The 22,773-nt window shown below is 34.1% G+C and overlaps 1 protein-coding gene across 2 annotated transcripts in view; it reads left to right on the top strand.

Annotated features, from left to right (window-relative positions):
- Positions 1 to 4,011: 4,011 nt before the first annotated feature.
- LOC149806835 (3'-5' exoribonuclease HELZ2-like) overlaps positions 4,012 to 22,773 on the top strand; it is a 43,692-nt gene continuing 24,930 nt past the window's right edge. Inside the window, exons 1-4 of one of the 2 annotated variants that reach the window (XM_089958284.1) lie at positions 4,012 to 4,125; positions 19,375 to 20,200; positions 20,785 to 20,976; positions 22,059 to 22,098. In XM_089958284.1, coding sequence (XP_089814410.1) covers positions 19,583 to 20,200; positions 20,785 to 20,976; positions 22,059 to 22,098 — 850 coding nt within the window. In that variant the 5' untranslated portion in view covers positions 4,012 to 4,125; positions 19,375 to 19,582. Of the gene's footprint in view, positions 4,126 to 15,141; positions 15,211 to 19,374; positions 20,201 to 20,784; positions 20,977 to 22,058; positions 22,099 to 22,773 lie in introns of those variants that run through there. The other variant, XM_089958278.1, reaches the window with a different exon arrangement.

Raw genomic sequence — 22,773 nt, 5'->3', positions numbered from 1 at the left:
AGATTATATGTTGAACCAGAAACTATGTCTTTTACTTCAAGATAACTCATTTAAAACTATTATAATAGATGTAATTAGTTCATTTTTGTTCTAAAAATACGACGAAGAATATTTGTGAAAGCTATTTCAGGCCTAGAATTATTATTATTATTATTATTATTTTGGTTCTACCTCCTTACCCCTATAAGAAAAGTAATAAATCAGTAACTTTTACCTTAGTTTTTAAGGTCCACATTGATATTTACTTAATCCTAATGAAGGGATAGTGATAAACACAACAAATATTCATAACCAAAATGCTCAAAGTAGCTATTGGTATAATGCATTATTATGTTGTGATGGATTAAAACAAATTAAGAAAAATGTACTGATTCGAAGTAAACTGACAGGACCAAAGTGGCATGTATTACTTAAACCATGTCGTTATATTTAGTTACTAACTGGATAAATATATCAGTAATACAGCTCCATCCATCCATCCATCCATACAACATAATTACAAACATAGTTACATACATACATACATACATACATACACCTCTTAATTCAACAGGATATCAGCAATGTATTCCTTCAGGGGCCTTTACATCATCACGATGGATGTTCTTCGGACATATACATTATACTTTCAAAGTATTTATGTAAATGAACAGCTGGGCGTCATTGTTATGTCAGCAACGCCGTTGTTTATAAGACAAGATAAAGACAACTTCTTTACAGCTATATGCTATACTTACATAAAAACACATTTGTAAAGACTGGCAAAATCACTGAGTATCCTTCAGTCCCTGGCTAAGAAAAAGATGTACAGAAATATGATAAGTACAGACCTTGTACAGTGTATGACCTGTTTGAATTCATTGCTACATTTTGTAAAGAGGTCTCACGAATAGGTATGGAATGTGTACTCCTCACGGTTCAGTAAATCCATCTGTCAACACCTAACTATAAGAATTGTGATTTTTCAAGATAGGTAATACGATAATAAAAAAATTACACAAAATGTCTGTACCACATAAATGCACATGCTGTCTTTAAGGTGAACTGCGTGCGTATTCATGCGTATTACACTAAACACAGGATTATAAAATGTAAATTATTTTATGAACTTTGAGCGATATGCACATTAGTTAAAACGCCCAGGTATTGATTGCCTATTGTTAAAACTGATCACGGTACACACTAACTGTATATCGATGTAAATCATTGTTTTTTTCGGCAAAATAGGAACTCAAGCAATCAAGGTATCCGTACTTTTCTGGCAGACGGCCAATCATTTCTTGAAACAAATCACAGGTAACCGACATATTTTTTAAAAAAGAAATATATAACCTTTAAAAAAAGTGTATTCCAGGGCTAGACGGGTGGGGGTGGGGAGGGGCGGGTGTTTCCAGGGTGTCCTCCTCCCTTGGGCTAAACGTAAAAATCATACAGACACAAACGCACGGTTACTTTCTCTTGAAATTTGACCATAGTTTTATTCTTGCCCTCGTTAATTGGTTATTATACACTATTTGAGTAAATAGACACTGCACTCTTTTGATTTGGTGCCATTTTTATATTTTGGACACCCCACCTACCCACAACACTTGACTTGATCCGGCCTTGTATTCCGATACGAATGTAAAGCATGAAGTCATGGGAGAAACATGAAAATGGTCCCATTTTGTCTTAAAAATTCCAAGTAAACACTGACTCTCATGCTTAAGTGGAGCTTTTAAAATATTTTGTTCCAATAAACATTTAGCTTTTGCGGCCAGTACTATAGATTTACACTGGTATTTCCATCACAAGGACAAATTCACACTTACTAATTGAATGAATCACTTTTAGGAAGTCACTGATACGTATTGAAATTGAATCTAAATAATTAGAATGTAGTATTTCTCAGAGTTAAGGCATATAATATATGTAACACATACGAACCTAAATGTATTGTATTAGAACGGAAGTACATAAACATTATAGCTTGCAAAGCGAGGTGATGTCGGAACCACATACTAAATCAGGAGTCGGCAACCTATTTTACGTAGCGGGCAATTTTGTTTCTTCCGGATTAAAAATAAAATGAACGAGCGCATGTCACCAGTAAGAGAATAACACTGTTAAAATCGATATTTCTGGCTTCCCTTCGCGGGCCACACAAAACCTCTAGACTTTCCTCATTGTGGCACGCATGCCGTATATTGCAGACCCCTGTACTAGATCTTAATAGAAGTGAATCTCTCTCTCTCTCTCTCAGATGGCATGCGATTGGGATCATATTATTATTGGTTTTCTGAAGCACAGATTTTCTAAAGTTAAGATCACATTTATGCTACATATTTAAGCTGTTTGAACGATCTTTTTCAAGGATATTACATTGTTAGAATTATTAAAGCAGTTGTACAGTAATGGGTCTTTTCTTATAATCCTTTTATTACAAAGTCAATTTTTGTAATGTAGGATGCCCAAGTGTAATGCTTACCGCATATATATTTTGTATTAGATTTTATGTTGCAACCATTCTATTTACATGGTATGTATGTATGTATGTATGTATGTATGTATGTATAAATGTATGTGTTGCTCCAAACATAACTATATTTACTACGTTTATATATACAGCAATAACACCAAAAATAATTATATCTTTTCCACATATATTGCCTTCTTTCGTCTATTGAATGTTTCATTTCACCTTTTAACATAATTATTTTCTTCCCCTTTTTATAGTCCAAAGTTTAGCTGCTTTCGACATTTATATAGACAATAACATTTATATGGAAATAGGAAATTGTAAGGTAGTCCGTGGGATGACTAATCGATCCATGACTTCCTCATGTACGATTATATCTTTAACAAAAATCTAAAATAAATAAATAAATTTCGCGATTAGATGACGCGAATTTCAACAGTACATAAAATTGGTTTAAATGCAGCAGGACATAACGGTTTCTCAGACCCGACACATACCATGTCGACATTGCTATGAAATGTATATGTTTTGCCTATGTGCATCACTCTAAGGGCAATTCAAAATTCAGCGCAAAGATAAAAATTGTATTTATTTAATTATTTATACTAGTAGTGCAGCTGAGAGATCTATTTGAATAGAAAATCATAGGAATTACAAACAGACAAGTTTTATTCTTGGTAAAATCTTAGTCTCGTGAAATAAAAATTTGATACCACATATTAGCTGAATCTGACCTTGATAAAATAGATCAACTGAGTCTCAACACTTTAACTTTACAAAATAGCAGAATTTTTTCATCTTTATCTGGAGATTTCATACTAATGTTTGAAATATTCTATATATTTTTGTATAGGAATGACCGTTAATAACAAAAGTAATTTTGATAACTCTAAAGCAGTTTTACTCAATACAGAACATTAGTAACCTTTCAGTGCAAGGAGGTTTTGGACAGATATTTATACCTATACTCAAAATATAATAATAACAATTATTTATATTCAAAATTTGAGATGACGTACAGCATGTGCTTAAACATGCAGTGCTTATAGCGTAATAAATCGCGTTGCATAGATTTTTAGCTTCCGTATGTAAATAATATAATGACAACGTCGAGGAAGAAATTTACCAATATAATTGTGAATTTTTCTAATACTCCAAATATTTATACTACTGCTACTATTATTACTACCACTACTATTGCTACTGCTATTACTGCTGCTGCCTGTGCTACTATTAATACTATTGCTGCTGCTGATACTACTACTGCAACGACAAAAACAACTACTACTACTTTTGAAACTACTACTGTTACTATTACTGCTTCTACTAAGTCAACGAAACTGTAATTATTATTTTCAAGTTAGTGAAATATATTATTTGTGCAAAATGGAGTACTTTGATGTAAAGCTACTTTCATTTTGCATGAGTTTTATTAGGTTTAGGTTTCGTGAACGAAACTGTAACACAATCAACAAGGAATGCCCCCAAATGCTATAAAAAGAAACAGCTGACGTGAAATCAGCTGACATAATGTAAAATCGATATTGAAATGCATACAGAATCATTGACAACAATCGTTTGTGAAAAGACAGATCACCTCAAGCTTAGATTAATTGCCTTGAGAAATTACACCATTGCTTTCTTCCAGTGAATAACCAGCTTTTATGGTATGTAAGTACACGAAAAATGTTAATATGTACAGGTTAGTAGTAGATACAATGTATAGGGTGTTAGTCTGAGTCTGTTTATTTACATTATAGGTACGATATGATATGACCGTATTAAACCCCATCATCAGGTCGATACTTTTTTCATTTTTCTTGAATGAAACAGCTATGCAGTTACACAATGAGTCATGTATTTAAAGATACAGGGTACATTCTGTACACATAGATTGATAGATTGATATCTGGACTGATAGACTGATTGATTGATATGCATCGATGGATGTAAAACTAACTGGCCGATTGATCAACAGCCATCCAACCAACACACACACTTTTAGGTATTGAAAATTCTTAAATGGTTTTCTACAGGACCTTGCTAAAGGTTAACACGTACCATTATAAAAACTTTGAACCATATAGGTTACTTCATTTTAATGGTTTCAGCTCTTCGCTCTAAGTCTACAGATTAACACACACACACACACACACACACACACACACACATATATATATATATATATATATATATATATATATATATATATATATATATATATATATATATATATATATATATATATATATATATATATAGAAAGAGAGAGAGAGAGAGAGAGAGAGAGCAGGTGGTGTTTCTGTTTCTACCAGACTGTTTGTAACGTGTTTTATTCATTTAGGATAAACAAATTTAACGGTGAATATTGAGTTTTCCTCATATTTTTCGGTTATAATAATGGCTGAAAATTGGAATTTTATTTCTGGTCTAGAGAGTATCGAATCAATAGTCATTTGTTGAAAACATAACTTGATGTATAATGTTTATGTCACAATAGAAGCACCGTTTGACATACCTATAGTACAGACCCATCGTCATTGCTGCGAAGGTAGGTGCGAGTGATGTTTCTTTACATAAGAGAAACTGTCAGTGGGAGAAAATTCGCTATGCTCAGTAATATGTTAATTCCTATTCGTAATAAAAAGTATTTAAGAAAATGCAATAATTCAGTCTCCATTTTCAGTAAACATAAACACTGAGATAACACACATAAAATTTAAGCTATTTCCTTCATTACCGAGAACGTTTTACTCCGAATGGAACCCATTAATGTGCACAAAACAACGTTGTTTGTAATGGCGCGTGAAGTGTCAATTGGTCTTTTGGTATATCACAATGTTTTTTATCAACACTTCTAAAGGAAGCACTGTTATTTTTAATCCCTGTATCTACCTATTGGGAGAGACCGAGAAAGAAAGAGTGATGGGATACATGATTTGAATACCACTTATAGATTTTTGCATTGCTGCTTATAATTCAGGGTCATATGTTAAAATGAGCTAGTTTTATCGTAATCTAAGAATACTATGCATTTGATTCGAATTTTATTATAGTTTACTTAACTCAGAGCATTTAACGACTTTGTTTTGTTATATATTACATTTATTTTTGGAATTATTTGTTAAATGCCTATCTCTTTTAAGAAGAGCAAGAAATCAACCAGAGCGACGCATTTTTATTTTAACAATTAACTTGTACATCAATAATTATCAATGAATAATTGAATGCTGTCTAATTGAATGAGATTATTAAAGGTGTAATGTAAATGTGCAAATGACGGAAAAAAGTAAAGGCTAAACTTTAACACAACCTATGTTTCTAAGTACATAGCATAGGTATATGTGAATTATCTTTCGACAATTGTCTAGATTGCTGCACAAGTTTAAAAATACCATTGATATTTACGAGGAAACCTGATATACAATTTCTGTAAAAATTAAATAATGTTTGAGTTTTATTAATCATTCTCCATTCAATACTAAGTCATTCACCTGAGGAATGGCATGATTCGAACACAACCGAAACCCCCTTAATACATCAGCTAATAATGTTGTTGTAGTTTCTTTGTAAGTTTTGAATGGGACTCGAAACGTGTTTGAAATTCATTTATTTTTTATGGATAAAGGTTTAGTCAAAACTGTGTTTGAAGCCTTCTTTCGACCAGTACTTAAGTGTGACCTGGCTCATTGCCGACTCAAGCGATATCGCATTCTTCCTGATTGTTTCGGTTGAAAAGAAAGAACCGCAAAGTGCGAACTTAAAAGGGGTCAGCTGATAAGTTATTAGTTACATGTGAAACTAGTTATATATATATATATATATATATATATATATATATATATATATATATATATATATCAGAATGAATGCATCACTTACTAATCTTAACAGACTGGTAACGTGCTGTATACCAATTCTAAGCTACTACTAGAAATCAAAATCTTTACTATTTAGGTCCACCTTAATATCTCAGTAAGTAAAATTGACTCATATTTAAGATTCTGAAAAGAGAATCAACATGGATAGATCAAGAAATGTCATTTTTGAGGAGGCATAAACAAGCAGGTGTGCGAGCGGTCTGTGGGTGTCAAGAGGGCGACGCTTCCAGAAGTAACTGTATTAGAAGCGTTCCAGGGGCCCATGGGCGCCCGCACATAGGGACTAGGATCGGAGCACCCCCCACCTCCGCGGACTTCACGTCTTAATATGTTTTGGCTTACATCCGTAAAACTTGATAGCTGACCACTACATGTTTGCCCAACTCGCCCAACTAATTCAGCAGGTACCCCTGCAGGAGATAATTTTAAAAATCTAACTGTGAAGAAAACTTATTATATGAAACTTTCCGGTTCTATGGGATTATTTTATCAGGGTCGGGGGGGGGGGCGTGATAAATCTTTTTTAAAAAAACACCCGAGATTAGGGCCTTTGGTAGCTTGACCAGCATGATCTGACAAGAAGTCATTAATGGTATTCAGAGGTTTACAATATGTCCGAAATACAATAATAATAAAACTTATGGAGAGGAAGATAATGACTATTGCGCTTCTGTTAACGATGATAATGAAAAAGGGAGAAAGACGAACAGAAAGAAAGAAGATAATAAATGTGATGAAAAACAAAACCACCTGAATATGAAGTCTTTCTTTCTTCTATGATTTTTCCTTTTTATTTTTATTTTCTGTCGTTGTATAGGTATGCAACTTTTTTTTGTCTGGAGACAATTCAAAATAATAAATCCAAATACATTTTATTCAACCGCCTCTGACATATGGATACTAATATATGTAAATGAAGTAACATCAGCGTACTGGAATTGCCCAATGACGAGTAGTTTTTGTTTTAAATGAATGTCGGTACACATTGTTTATCCTGTCTAAATTATCGCAATTAATTCATTTCCAACATTACCATAATCGTATTTTCTTACGTTAATTATATTTGCGATCATTGTAATCAGCACAAATTCTTTAAAATGTGCTCTCCGCGGTGTTCCGTACATCTATTTTTAAACACTTATGCAGAAGATTTAGAATTTTGTGGTGATATTTAGGCCATCCTATCAAAGGAAATTATCTGAGTTTTATATACCACACAAATGCACTTTCTGACTTGAAGGTGAACAGTCACACAAATTTTGCACTTAAATAATGACAGCAGAGAGAGAAGGACAGCGCATTAAACACCAGGTATCCAGTCTAAATTGTTTGAAAAAACATTGAGCGATACACACATTAGTTTCAACGCCCACATAACGATTGTCTTTTGTCTAAGCTGATCACGATACAAGGCAGAACACATTGTCTATAAGTTGGCCCAGATAGATTTGAAGACTCAGGTGAAAAGTTGTTGTTATCTGTGCTTTTTCGGGCAGAGAGCCAATCGTTCTTGAAAAAAAAATCAGGTAAACTACATGTACTTTATTTTTTACAGCGAAATCTAATCCTATTGAGACTGCATATTTATATATAAATGTACAGCATGACACGTATTCGTTTGTGTATATAAACGTGATCCGACCTGAGCAGGAACACGAAGGCATAAACTTACCATTCTACAGTATTTGTCCAGACCTAAGTTGACTCATACGAAGCAGGCTGCTTCAGTCCTGCTATCATCACCTTGTCAAATAGATTACACAGTTATGCTGATCTAAACATCAATATTGTTACAAGATATCTCCGCACACCAGGATAGAAAATCTGTAATTGATATTAATTTTCATGCATTCGAAATGCAGCGAGAGAGATAAAGATAGATAGAGAGAGAATATAATGACAGTATAGCTAACAGCTATTTATATGGAAGCCATCGATTGATCTTTATAAAGTTTCCAGTTTTTCATTTTCACAATGAAATCAGTGTACATACATAACATTGCTAAGGAAAGACGAAACATCAATTCGACTATGCTAAAAACTATCAAGACAATCGTTGGGCATGAATAGTTATAGTTTCATGTATCTATTAACTATCTCCATCATCGATGAACACCAGGCAATTATAAATGTTTCTAAGCTACTCTATTTCAATTAAATCAATTAAACATTAATAATTAATGTTGTCACGATTATTATGAGAACAACAGTGCCGTCGTCATTATAAATTTATTATCTCTCAATGATTTTTTTAATAGCTGAAAATTGTTAACAAGACTTTTTATCCTCATGTATCTGGTTACAATACTGATGGAAAAAAGGTTTAGCTTACCAGAACTGAGTAAACTGTTGACAAGATGACGATAATAGGACCAGAAGCAGCCTTCTCAGTTTGAATCAAATGAACTACCTTTGTTGTAGAACTGTAACCGCGCCTATACTATGAACCCAGTATGCCGTAGTATATAGTTCATTAGTAGACTGACCATGCTCCTGTAGAAGGGATATAGTAGAGACCCTGACCTGCAAACGCATAATGTGCAAGTTGATCTATGTATATGATGTTGACAGCTATAGGCACAGTATACATCCAGAAGTCATAGGACGTATAATCTGGATGAATATTGTTGGCAGTTGCGTGCTCGGTATACACACAATTATCAAAGGTAGAATGACCACTGTAGACTCTCGTCTGCCAGCGCATAATGCAACAGCAGCTCTGTGTTTATCCTATTTGCAGTTGCACACAATGTATACACAAGCAACATTAAGGTAATACGGTGCAAGGAAATTGTACGAGTTGTCTGTATCACACAAAGGAACATGGTGTCTTGAACGTGGATATAATACACTCACGAAAGGTTTACAAGTAAACATGGACAATAAACAATGAGAAAGATACACAGTACATTAAGGACCCAGATACAAATATTTTTTTTTTTTTTTTTAACTTTGAGAAATACGCATTTTAGATTAAACTTGTAGATATCGAATGTCCATTGTGAGAGCTGATCACGGTACAAGGTGTGCCAGATTTATGTCAAATGGTTTTGTTATCCGTGCTTTTCTGGCAGAAAGTCAATTGTTTCTTGAAAAAAAATATACAGGTGAAATACATGCATTTTCAACAACAACAAAAAAAAAGCCTACTACAGAAGTATATTCATATACAAATGTACAGTAGGACGTCATATGAGAAACTGGAAAACGCTTGCATTTCGCTTTACAAATTTCAAGTCAACAATGAATGTCATACTTGGGTGGAGTTTTTAAAATACTTTATTTCAAATAGAATTTATTTTTTATTGTTATTATTTTTTGTGTTTGTGTGTACTGTATTGACTGATTAAATAAATAGTTTGAGGAAGTCACAGAAACACATTTGAATTATTTGATCTATAATTATAATATCGGAGTTCACAAAGATTACGTAAAATATATGTGTCACATTTATAATCTTAATGTATTGTATGTATGGTATGAGAACATAATTATAATGTTTACATAAAGGTTGCAAAGCGTTGAGTATTAGAACCACACACTAAATATTAATTGAGTTAACAGACTCTCTCTCTCTCTCTCTCTCTCTCTCTCTCTCTCTCTCTCTCTCTCTCTCTCTCTATATATATATATATATATATATATATATATATATATATATATATATATATATATATATCTGGTGGTAGTGTGATTGAGATGGGATTAAAGTGATTGGGTTTTTAAAACATAGATATTTTGAACTTACACCCATATTAATATTACAGATATAAGATGCTTTCACGACCGTGCTTTGAGATATTAACTCTTCAGAATAACCGTAAAGGTTGACCAGTACTGTGCCATTTCCAAAACTGTAAAGGTTGACCAGTACTGTGTAATTTCAAAAACTGCAAAGGTTGACCCGTACTGGGTCATTTCAATAACTGTAAAGGTTGATCAGTAGTCATAAAACACACATGATTTAAAACTTTAAGACTTTATCTGTTGTGGTACAGAGTAATATGTTGAACCAAATCGAATGATAAATCGAATGATAAATCATGCCATTTGATGTCTCTTAAAACTTGTATATTTTATCTCACTGAACTGTTATGTATTCATATGAACCAACCTGCGTCCCCTATCCTCGATGACTTGAACTTGATTATGTTTATAAACCTGAGTCATACTATAATTGTTGAAATATGCATGAACAAGAAGGCTTCAACTTTTTTTTATACATTTTTTATCCAGTCGTATGAGAAAGGTAGTTCAGTCAACTCGAACTAAGCAAGCTGCTATAGGTTTTGTTGTCATTACTTTTTCATATAGTTCTGGTAATCTAAATAATTTTTCTTCATCAAAGTTTGAACAAGATACATCCACTCGGGAGGACAGAAAGTCTGTTCTTGTTTATAATTTTCAGGGATGAGAGAGAGAGAGAGAGTTAGTTATAACTAAGATATTGTCTTTCTCATAATAATCATGAAATCACTAATGTTAATTGATTTACCCATATAATAATTCAAGGCCCTTAAATAAAGTTTCAAGCGTTACAAATTAATTGTTTCTCATCAATGTATAGATAATGATTCTAACAAGATAACAGGGATGGATTTCGCATTTATAGCACAACACTTTTAATGGTGAAACAAATACAATGTTTAATGAATGTCATGGATGAGAAAGAATTATGATTACTACGTACGTGTATAAGATCTAAATATTGGATAAATTAACGTAATCCGCACAAACCTAATAATGTAACAAATGAAAATACAAATAAATGACCTTACACAGTACAAGGACAAATGTTAATGATGCACAGCAATTTCACACGACGAAAAGAATTATGTGCTTTACTCATATAGTAAAAATGAATTAACTCAAATAGTGAAAAAATGAGGTATTTTACTCAAATAGTAAAATGATGAAAACAAAGGGACATGTATCATACAAAATATCTTTATAATCCCAAAAACACTGGGTATTACAAACCCCGAAATTAGCCCACGGCTAAAAGATTACATGAATGGAGTTACACAATCTGTCACCAGCACACTTGGTTACCAGTCACACTGGTCAGTCAAGCTGTCAGTATTTGAGGTAGTCACCGACCACCATTCAATTCCTTGATCAATCAAGTAATCATTTCCCACCAATTGGCCAGCAACGCCCGATCATCTGTTACTCGACCAGCAACATTGTTCACTCAGCTCTACTGCTGCTATGGTTCAGGTTTACAGCTGCTATGGTCAACTTGTATGGTTAGCTCTACAGATGGTATTACGTAGACTCCGATCAGTTGAAATTAAATTTAATGCCGTGTACTGTGAATGACACGCTCATATACGATAACACGCAATGACTTTATATACGGCAAGCTATACGAATTACATATGGTACGACATTACAAAGCAATAAACAGGTTCAAAACTGAACCTACCTGTGTCCAGTAAGAAGCGTATGGTACTAAACGTTTCTTAATAAAATGCAATTTTATGTTGCTAATATAGATCTCCTGTTAATTCACATACAAGAAAAGAAAATATTTGCATTATACTACGCAAGCCGAAGTTACATAGAAAATATACAAAAAATAAACGCGATGGTATAATAGTTATAACTTATAATATACATAAGAAATTAGTAAATAGCTCACATACCTCTACAGCTGAAGGTTTGCAAGTCCTTTAAGTAGACTGCTCACTGATAAGACGTTCCGTAATGTGAAGATTTAGTCTTACGGTGAGGCATTTATACACAGACGACGCAGCCATACATCGTCTGTGCGCTGGAAGTATTCGATTTTTCCCATCGAAAACACTTCGCACGTGCTGCATAGGATGAACCGATCTCACTGTTTCGAAATATTGTGCAATATACATAAATCACCGTCGGATATCGTTGTAAACGTAAAAACTAAACCAGATTACATGTATTTAATAAATAAAGGGATTTATACAATTCTGTCACAATGAATTACGGATACATATCTACTGAGTGGAATGCAAAAAAGACCCCCCCCCCAAAAAAAAAAAAAAAACAGCACTGAAAAAGACGACTTCATTTTCCTATTTAAGAGAAACTTAAAGATATTGCAAAATTTCGAAACGTATGCACTATACAATAACTGACATGATGTCCTCTCATGTAACCGATTTAAAAATCAACATTTCCTCCGCTGTATGTTAGGCTTACAGCTGATAGCTAATTACATGGAGGCTATTAACTGCTCTTTACGACTTTTCCAGATTCGCACACAGTTAACTCAAAATATAAATTTAAATTCTAGTGAAAGAACAAACGAACTATTCGATTAACTAAAAATTGGACATATATAACTATGCACATTCACACATATAATAGATGTATAATCATTTGTAAAGTTTCCTAATAAATGAACATATGCTTTTATTTGTGTGTTTGCGTGAAATGAGTCGAGGACAATGTTTGTGATATTTCACTTACTAAATGTTTCTAAGATATATGCATTCAATGAGCCTCTTTTCCTTCAAAGATGCTAATCATCAATCTTTTGATCCGATCTTTGAGGAGGCCTGGGTGTATTTCGAAGTGTACAAGCCTTTGCATGTGAAAATAAGTACGTGGGAACTCACCAAATAAGATCAGTTACGATATTTGTACAACTACCATTGCAAAATGCACTTTATTAGCTTGCAACTTATTTTATTAAGGGAACATCCCATTTTGTCATGCATGACCAAACCTTTGATCAGAAGTTTTCTCTCTACTATTATGTATATTTAATTTGAATTGTATGAGTGACCTTTGTCCATAATTGAGGGTAGGAGTTCGGGTCTACCTGGCTTATATAACTTTTGCAAACAACATATCATATAGCTAATTTTTGTCTATGATTGTTGAATTTATTTTAAGATAATTACTACTTGTAGCTAAACATGTTTACTTGGATCTGAGTTCAGGATATTGATTTTTCCCTGGGGATTTCCTATCTACTTGACGTTTGTTCTGTCCTTTACTAAAATTTAAGTGAAAGACCTGATCAGATCTGTTACTAAACTTTTAATAAAGAATATGGCAATTATCATATGCACCATGAATTCCCGAATGGAAAACCAAAGTCCTGAACTCAAACCCAAGTAAACATGTTTACCTAAAAATAATCTTAAAATATAATCTACAATCATAGACAAAAATTAACTATGTAATATGATGTTTACGAAAAAAACAAAATACATTAGTCAGGTTTTTCTCAAACTCTTACCATCAATTATAGACAAAGGTCAATCACACTATACAAATTAAATATACAAACGTCCCCCACCCCCATCATATAGGAAACGAAAAAATGGTATGTGACAAACCTCTCATCGAAATTGCTGTGAAATGTATCTTTGTGAAGAACTCAAATCGCGATTTAAAAATTAAAGACAGCCAGTCTTAGTTTGAAATGGGTGTCTTGAAATAAATCAGTTGGTTGTGAACAATTGATATCAGAGATCATCTTGATCTCTACACTTGTAACCATAGGTCAGCTGCCTAAGCTGGGTATCAACACTTGATACCAAATATCAGATTGGTCAATGCAGTTGAAACCATATATCTGCTAGGTCTCAAAATTTTTATTTTACGAAATAGGCGAACTTCTTTCGTCATCATTATTTAACAGATTTCGTATTAAGTTTGCACAATATTCTATATATTATTGTTTGGGAGTGACCGTTAGTAACTCACAAGTAAGCTTGCGCAATACAGAACAAAGAGGATCCTTCTATGCCAGGAATTCTTTTTTTCTTCAGCTATTTATAGTTCTATTCAAATATAATTATGGGAATACTTTCGTTGCACTTATTTACATTAAATACTTTGAAATGACGCACTTATGCTAAAACATGCAGTACTTGTAGCTTGGATTGATGTGCATATATTTGTGTGTGTGTGTGTGTGTGTGATTTGGACTTTTAACGTAGCTTTTAACAACTTTTCAATCATATTGCTTATCTGTCTGCAGTGTGGCAGTTTATAGTGATGTCTAGTACTTGGGCATCATACTGCAGACATGTAGCATCATGTCCCATCCAATTACATTATCCTGACACCAGGCCGACAATTCCTAGCACTAACCTCTTAATGTTGTGCCAAGCGAGGCAATTGCTAGTACCATTTTTATAAGTCTTTGGTATGACTAGGCCGGGGTTCGAACCCGCGACCTCCTGGATATGAGTCAGACGCTCTAACCACTTAGGCTGCATAAATTTGTAGATTTAGTATGTAAGAATCTAAAGACAACGACGACAGTCACAATTATGAAAACCACTACTTCAAATTGTACTACAATTATTTCTACTACAGTTACTATTACGACTACAACTACTGCTGCTTCTATTACTACTGCTATTTCTACAATAACAACAGCTACTACTAATAATCTCGTGCTGATACTGCTGGTACTACTAGTACTACAAGTATTATAAGACTCATAACCCGTTGAGAATTTCACTTCACGGCAAAATTACACATAATAATTAGTAGCAAAGTGGGACTGCTTCGTCATATTATACAACATTTAAGAGCGAAAGAAACAAAGTCAGTCAAACAGTAATTTTGAGACCGACTACGTTTCTGGACAGGAGGCGAATCAGGGACCTCTATTTTGTTGTAAAGTTACTTTCATCTTTCATTACGGTTTCCGTGGGTTTTTCCAGGAAGGAAATTATCATTCAAATGATTAGGAATTCTCAAATGCTAAAACAGAAACAGATAATTTAAACTTTGACATCACGTGATATTTGTATTAAAACGCAACAACAACAAAATTTGACAGCAATCAGTTGTGAATGACAGTGATCCCCTCAAGCATCACATCACTGCTTACTTGAAGGGAACAGTCGGATTTTATGTGTTGTAAGTACACGAAACCTTTAAATATATACGGGTGAAGAAAAATATTGGACGTTAGTCTCAGTTCTGTTTTGTTTACATATTAGTTACGAAATATTATGACCGTATTCAACCCGACGAGCAGAAGGGTAATATAACATATAATGAATTTATATCCGTATTCACCAGTTTGACTGCTCTCTCTCTCTCTCTCTCTCTCTCTCTCACACACACACATATATACACACACAAACGGACAGAGATCTCATGTAATTGGAAAGATCTTCATAAGCAAACATACTTTTGTAAAATTCTGCCTTCTCACAATATGTTAGATATTAAAAAGAAAATGATTGTATGAGATTTAGCGTGTGATTGAAAACTGATACGTAAGGTCTTTTGTATATTCAATCAGGCGCACAGTGCTTGGAGTGTTTATCTAGGTATTATGTTTTACTGAATTGCAATCGTTTATCTCTAGCGATTACTGAGGTAATAAATAGTACATATTGGTAGTACATTGAAACTTCTTAAAGCTGATCAAGCTTGGTTCATATTTTACCGTTGTATCGATCACAGCAGTTCTCAAGATAATTTTTAAACAGTGGTTTTAGGTATATCCTTTACATATGCGATCCGCATATATGTTAAAAATATGCAACAAGTAATTTGTCTGAAAATTAATAGGGCAACTACAAATGAGTTCCATTTATACAATTCAAATATAATTTTTTTAATAACTGACACATTGTGAAGTCACTAAAATATAAATTTGTTGGGATTAATAATACAATTTCATTCTGGTATAACACGAGATGCATACATTTTTAATTAACAGGAAACAAGGCTTGCCAAGCTTCTTTTAAATGAAACATTTATACAAAGAGTCATATATCCATGATACATCATGCATATTATACATGTATTTCTAGTCAAGGACTGACAATTTAATTGTGGTCGGGCTGGGATTTCCTTTCGTTCCAGAATATTTCTCTTTCTTTAACCTCCTAATAATTTAGTTTCGTCAACTAATATAACAGATAATAATAATTTGCTTGCTTTTGTACTATAAATCAAAATTTGTTCCATCTATTTGAGACACGAATACTTTTTTAGTTTTAGAAAAACCCCTTCGAAATAAACGATTGGCCCCTTATGAAAATACACGCGCTTACATTTCCAGTGGAGTTACGATTGACTATAAGACGGTGTGCATTGAGCGATTTAACTCTTGTCGGCAACAAAATGTTGTTTTGCAGCATTCTACCGTCTCGGTGAAAATTATTTATTTGCTTCGTTTTACGAATTTCTCTTTTCATTCATACTGACCGATCGTGAAGGTCAGTATATATAAAGAACGTACAAAGATTGCATGCGCAGCATATCCCAACAGAAAAAAAATGCGGCCATTTGTATCATTCGATCTTGCGAGTATGTCAGCTGAGTGAGGTGTAGGACAAGCTAAATGACAAAGAAACAGAAGGCACTGATAAAAATATTTAAAATAATTTACAGTTGATCCATACCATTATTATTTTTGTCCATCTTTTGGCACTGACCATAAGAATAGCTCTTTCTTATCCTCAATCTCACTCTCTCACTTGGTCATTTTGTCTGTCAGTTTCACCATCAGAGAGAGAGAGAGAGAGAGAGAGAGAGAGAGATCTGGACCCATGAAGCGAAACCTTACAAGCAGACTGACCAACAAACCGACCAAACATTTTCGGATGGTCTGCAAATACAATCGTACTACAGGTTAGAAAAGGAAAACATCAAATAGATTGTAGAATATTTTTTCCACGTAACCATGCAACTTATAATATGCCTGGTCTCGCCATGTTTTTTATCTAGATATTAATTATGTTTATATTAATCAGTATAGTGTAATTCTGTACACAGCTGTGTAATTTCACGTTAAAGTGTTTTGTTTTCAGGGCTCTACACCATTGGAGCCAAGTAATCGCATCTATCTGGCGATTTGCTATTCAATTTTGGAAATATCACAACACCGCCAAGATCGTTAAGGGTCTAACATATTAGATCCAAACACTTGGCCTCCTTACGTATATTTTTGTGATGACTTGCTAAGTCAATGCTGACTGTGATTTGAACTAAGTGAAATGTGTTTTCACAAAATACTTATGTTCATTGGAGCACGTTCCTAGTCAAATCATTTTCGGAGGTCAATAAATTTTGAGTGTAGTTTACATTTTCATATTGCCTCATTGACAGTCGGCTTAATAATTTATATAAAGCTGTTCAAATTCATTCAAAAATGAGATCGTTGGACGTCAAATTAGCTCTGACATTTGGAGATTTCACTGTGTAAAAACAACATTGTAATGGCGATGTCAATAGGTCTATGCATACATGTATCGAATTGCTTTATAGGCCTACCGACACTTTTAAAGAAATCAAGGCTATTTATGATGAGTTTGTCTAGAGAGAGAGAGAGAGAGAGAGACAGACAGACAGACAGACAAACAGACGGAAAGAGAGGGAAATATTAGTTCTATAGCTAACAACCGATGGTGAGACAGTTTTCAACATCAGTACCATTGCTCAGAATTTGAATAGTCTCAAAGTAACGTCAGGGCGATTCATGGTCAATCTCTATATGTTTAAAATACCCCACTCCTCCCCTACCAATACTATATACATTTTCCCTTATTCATCATCGTATTATGTACTTGTAGCCTTTGTAAGCTTTGAATGGGAAAAGGGTTTGAGATTTTTCGATTGCGTAAGGATAATTCTTCATATTATTGTTGCTTACTTTGGACCAGTACTTACATGTAGCCTGTCCATTACCGTCTCATTCTTCAATATTTTGGTTTAAAAAAAAAGAACCGCAAAGTCGGAAGTTAATACGGGTATGCTGATAAAATACTAGTCACGTATGAAGCTAGAACTATAAATACAGCAGGATGTGAATATCATCTGCTAATCTTATCAGGAGGGTGATATGATGTTGAAGGGTCTAAACAACTGATAGGAAATGAAAATCTTTACTGTTTAATATAACACTAATATCTGAGTCTATCTCAAGATGGACTCGCATATTGGGGACAATACAAATCAGCGGTGTGAATTCAGAAATATCTTTAAAGGGGAGGCACACATAAGTGGGCGAGGGGACTCTGCGAGATACAGTTTATTATTAAAGTTCGTTTCTAAAAATATGTACATTAATAATCAAAGTGGTAGTGCTCATAAAGAGAAGCGTTTTCAAAGATGCGTCTTGCACAACGTAAGCTTGAATGTCAGATGGCTGTCAGAATGTGATTCAGTCTGGGGTCGTTTCGTCTATCACAGTGTTTCCTAGTAATATATAGGTCTCACGTCGATAAATATTTCATAATTTTACAGCTAAATCACTGAAGAAGGTGGGAGGGGGATGCTGGGATCTAGAAGGTGGAAATTGCGGAGAAGAAAAAAAGGTTCCATTTTCATGCCTTTATATTTCTAAGTCAATAGAATCCTGTTTTTCGGCGTATTCTCACTTTATTTCAGTTATTTGTATTTCAGTTTCTTGACCTACACCATCAATATATTATAGTGATAATATTAAAAAGTTAGACTCAACACCTCTCTTTGCATCTTAATACGATAGTGTATATATATATATATATGTCAGAGGCACTTTTTTTCAACAGAGTTATACAAAGACTGATGATCACTTCCGTTCCCATTACTATTCTTCATAGAAAAGTTTGGTCAATCGATATTATCTATCGCAAAATCATTTTATGTTATTATTACAAGGAGTATTTCTTTAGCAATATAGTGAAAAGGAAACATTCCAAACATTTTGCGGCCTGGAGACATAATTATTGCATTTATTCATTTATTTTTGGTAGGGTTTAACGCTATTTATTTGGTTGAGACAGAACTAGAGAAGATCCCGGGAAGAATAACTGACACACTAGAAGCTAATGGCAAGCTTTCTCACATACCCATGTTGGTCGAGCCATAACTCGAACTCACGCGAACAGAGGCGAGATTTGTGAGTAATCTGTGAAGGCGGGAGACCTGGAGAACTCGGTAAATCGGAGTCACCTGGAATCAGAATTAAAGTGAATGTAATATGCAACTATTCGACTGCCTCATAATATATAGTACCCTATATCTTTAAAGTAAGATGACAGTCATTTTATGTCTCACGTTTTATTTTCCTTCTCTCTCCAGATAAACATATACAGCGTTTGCCCACCGGAGAAGGTGCGATGCAATGGGGACAATATTTTCAGGTTTGACGTCGACATTGTCAGTAATTGGGATACTTGTTTTAAAGAAGGAAATTTTATCTGCAATGATACATTAGGAAATATTTTAACTACGCGTTAAAAGACCCGGAACTCTGACCGTACTTAAAATCTATAACAGTCTCTGCACAATGGATCTTGCTGAGAACATCATCACTGAACGGTCCAAGAGCGGTGAAATAGAGCTGCAGAAAACGGAGACAAAGTTGAAACATTCAGGTATAGATAGCAACGATGATAGTGTATGCGATGGTCGAGAGCAGGTTCAAGAAAGACGGGTAAATATGGTTTCTCCACCTACCATCGAACATGAAGAAAATAATGTGACTTGGATTGCTTGTGCTAATTCTAACAACACTCATGGTGCATGCGAAGATAGAGAGCAAAAAAAAGAAACAGGAAAGGATGATGCACCTCACCCGGCCGATGAACACGAAGAAAACAAGGATGTGTCGAGGTTACGTTCTGCTGATTCTAGCAATGATAATGGTACATGCGAAGGCCAGGCGCAAGGAATGGAAGACATATCTTATCCAGCAGCAGGGACTCAGGAAGTACAAGAAGGAGAAGCAAAAGACGAAATGATAGAACACGATGAGGGCGATCAGTATGAGTGGGATAATATTGCAGATTTTTACAATTTCATAGGTGCATGTGGAAATTCTGATGAACAAGCTGAAGATCCAGCTTTTGCATTAAAAGTAGTTCAGGAGCTGGCGATGCAAGCAATCGCCCCTGATAAAGATCAGGTGGGTTTATTACTATGAGCAATCACCGTTAGGTTTAGCTGTCATAGACAAACTGATATTTGAATTCTTTATGCACACACACACACACACACACACACACACACACACACACACATATATATATATATATATATATATATATATATATATATATATATATATATATATATATATGTGTGTGTGTGTGTGTGTGTGTATCGAAATTTTATAGTATTATACCGTTATAAATATCCACATATATTTTTTTTTCGTCGAATCCTGTCGGCATCCTGGATTTAAAATATTTGTTCTCATAAAATATCATACTAAATGTGATCATTTTCCATCAATCTTCGTAGATGAACTTAACACTGCAAATAAATCTTTGTCAGACCGATGAGACGTGCTGAATTATCTTTGATGTATCAAGATATGAAAAAATATAAACCAAATTAAAAATTGATCCAGAATAATTGAAGAAATAAAGTAAATCAGTCATGGCTTCGTTGTAGCTGATGTCCTTAATTTTGTGATACTTTGTTGTTTTGAAAATGATCGTCTTAATCAATATTAAATGTCAAATGCATATGATGTCTTGCTTGCAGACTGCTTTAAGTGGCCCAAAACAAATCCAGTTGTTATTAGAACATGCACAGCAGGCTGTCTCCACAGGACAGTTAGATCGTGCTGATTTGTTTCTCACCATAGCATATCAGAGCCTAGTCACCAAGGCAGACGGAATGGAGGATCGCTTTGTGGCTCATGGATACAAAACATGCTCTGATCTTTTTCTGAAGGTAAGTCGACGGTCCTTGGATTTTAGACACGTCACTGTATATTGCAGGAAATTCGAATTAGTCCAATTGGTGTACAAGGAGAAACATATTAATTTTATTCGGCGGAGAGGAATTTCCGATTTTAACAAGAACAATTGGGGTTCAAACATATTTAATCAGAAGTCCATCATATACATGTATTTTACTGTTGAAGTAAATTAAAACTACTAAAGTTATGCTATTGATTACTTGTTTAAATCCAAGATAATTCCTGTGTAGAAAGAGAAAATGATAGTCCAAAGTTTTATTCTAAACGGTGAAATTATATGTTTTTGGTGGTAGCATATTTACTCGTACATGATCTGATTTCAGTTGGTTTTACGCTTTCTTGATTGTGTCATCGGCCGTACCCTAACAGGAAGTTCACGTGCTGCCTGAGAACTGGCAGTCTTGTGTCTATATTATTTTGCTTTGGTAGAATTTTGTTTAACGGATTTTGCATTAATTGACAGTTCGCTGACGAAAAATGATCATAGGCGGTTTGCTGTATGCAAAGGTTTGCCTGCCTGAACACAAGGGAAACATTTCGGGCTCAAGCTCTCTCCACGTGCTCATCACGTCTGTAAACAGTTAACCCTGTATGATCCTTATATCCAGTTAACTTGATATAGAGACAGTTAATACGATCCTTATATCCAGGCAGCTTGATACAGAGATAGTTAATACGATCCTTATATCCAGTTAGCTTGATATAGAGACAGTTAATACGATCCTTATATGCAGTTAGCTTGATATATAGACAGTTAATACGATCCTTATATCCAGTTAGCTTGATACAGAGACAGTTAATACGATCCTTATATCCAGTTAGCTTGATATAGAGACAGTTAATATATACGATCTTTATATAGCAGAAGCTTGACACAGAGACAATTAAGATATTTATGGAATGAAGATATATATACTTTTCATTTCTTTGACACTGAAATCATTTCAAAACTCGAAATATATAACTTTTCCCATTCACCCACCTATTCACCCACAAATTGTAAGAAGACAATTTTATATCGCTGTGTATATTCATAATTTATCGGTTATTTCAGATTGGTAAGGTAGCCATGGCAATAAGAAGCTTTTACAGAGGTTAGTAGAAAATATGTAAATCATAAACAAACAGAGAAGATGTACAGCAATTATTTCGAAACATGCATGGAAAGCGATGTACTTTGTCTAAAGAGGGAAACTATACGGTCCACTTGAAAACTATACGGTCCACTTGAAAACTTGAAAACTATACGGGCCACTTGAAAACTATACGGTCCACTTGAAAACTATACGGGCCACTTGAAAACTATACTGTTCACTTGAAAACTATACGGTCCATTGAAAAGTATCGTCGGATTTGTAACTGGGACATACGAATAATGTACTAGAACCGAAAACTAATTAAAATATTATAATAGTAAACATCATCTCTTTCATTCGATTTCAAACAACTTTTAAAAGATGCTGCTACCGAGGTTTCCGAAGGGCAGAAAACTATTGTTTATGGCATCACGCACGACGTTGAAGGTCGAGGTCCAAATTATGCGCATCTTAGTTGAAAACATTGTTAAGAAATAATTAGACAAATATTTGAAAATAATGATGATTGACCTTAGCTTAAGATTCAGGTTAATCCTAATGCACTGTTTTTAATGCCTTTAAAGATTTTATGTTAGAACATGATTCCAAGAAAATATTTCAAGATTGCTTTATGGTTATTTTACTTGTTTTTCGCATCTCGTTGCAAAGATATAAATAGGACTTACCCCTTTA

The sequence above is a fragment of the Sinohyriopsis cumingii genome, chromosome 1 (genome assembly GCF_028554795.1).
Source record: "Sinohyriopsis cumingii isolate HCF-2022 chromosome 1, ASM2855479v2, whole genome shotgun sequence".
In the NCBI taxonomy this organism is placed as follows: domain Eukaryota; kingdom Metazoa; phylum Mollusca; class Bivalvia; order Unionida; family Unionidae; genus Sinohyriopsis; species Sinohyriopsis cumingii.
This window is presented reverse-complemented; position numbering and strand designations above follow the sequence as displayed.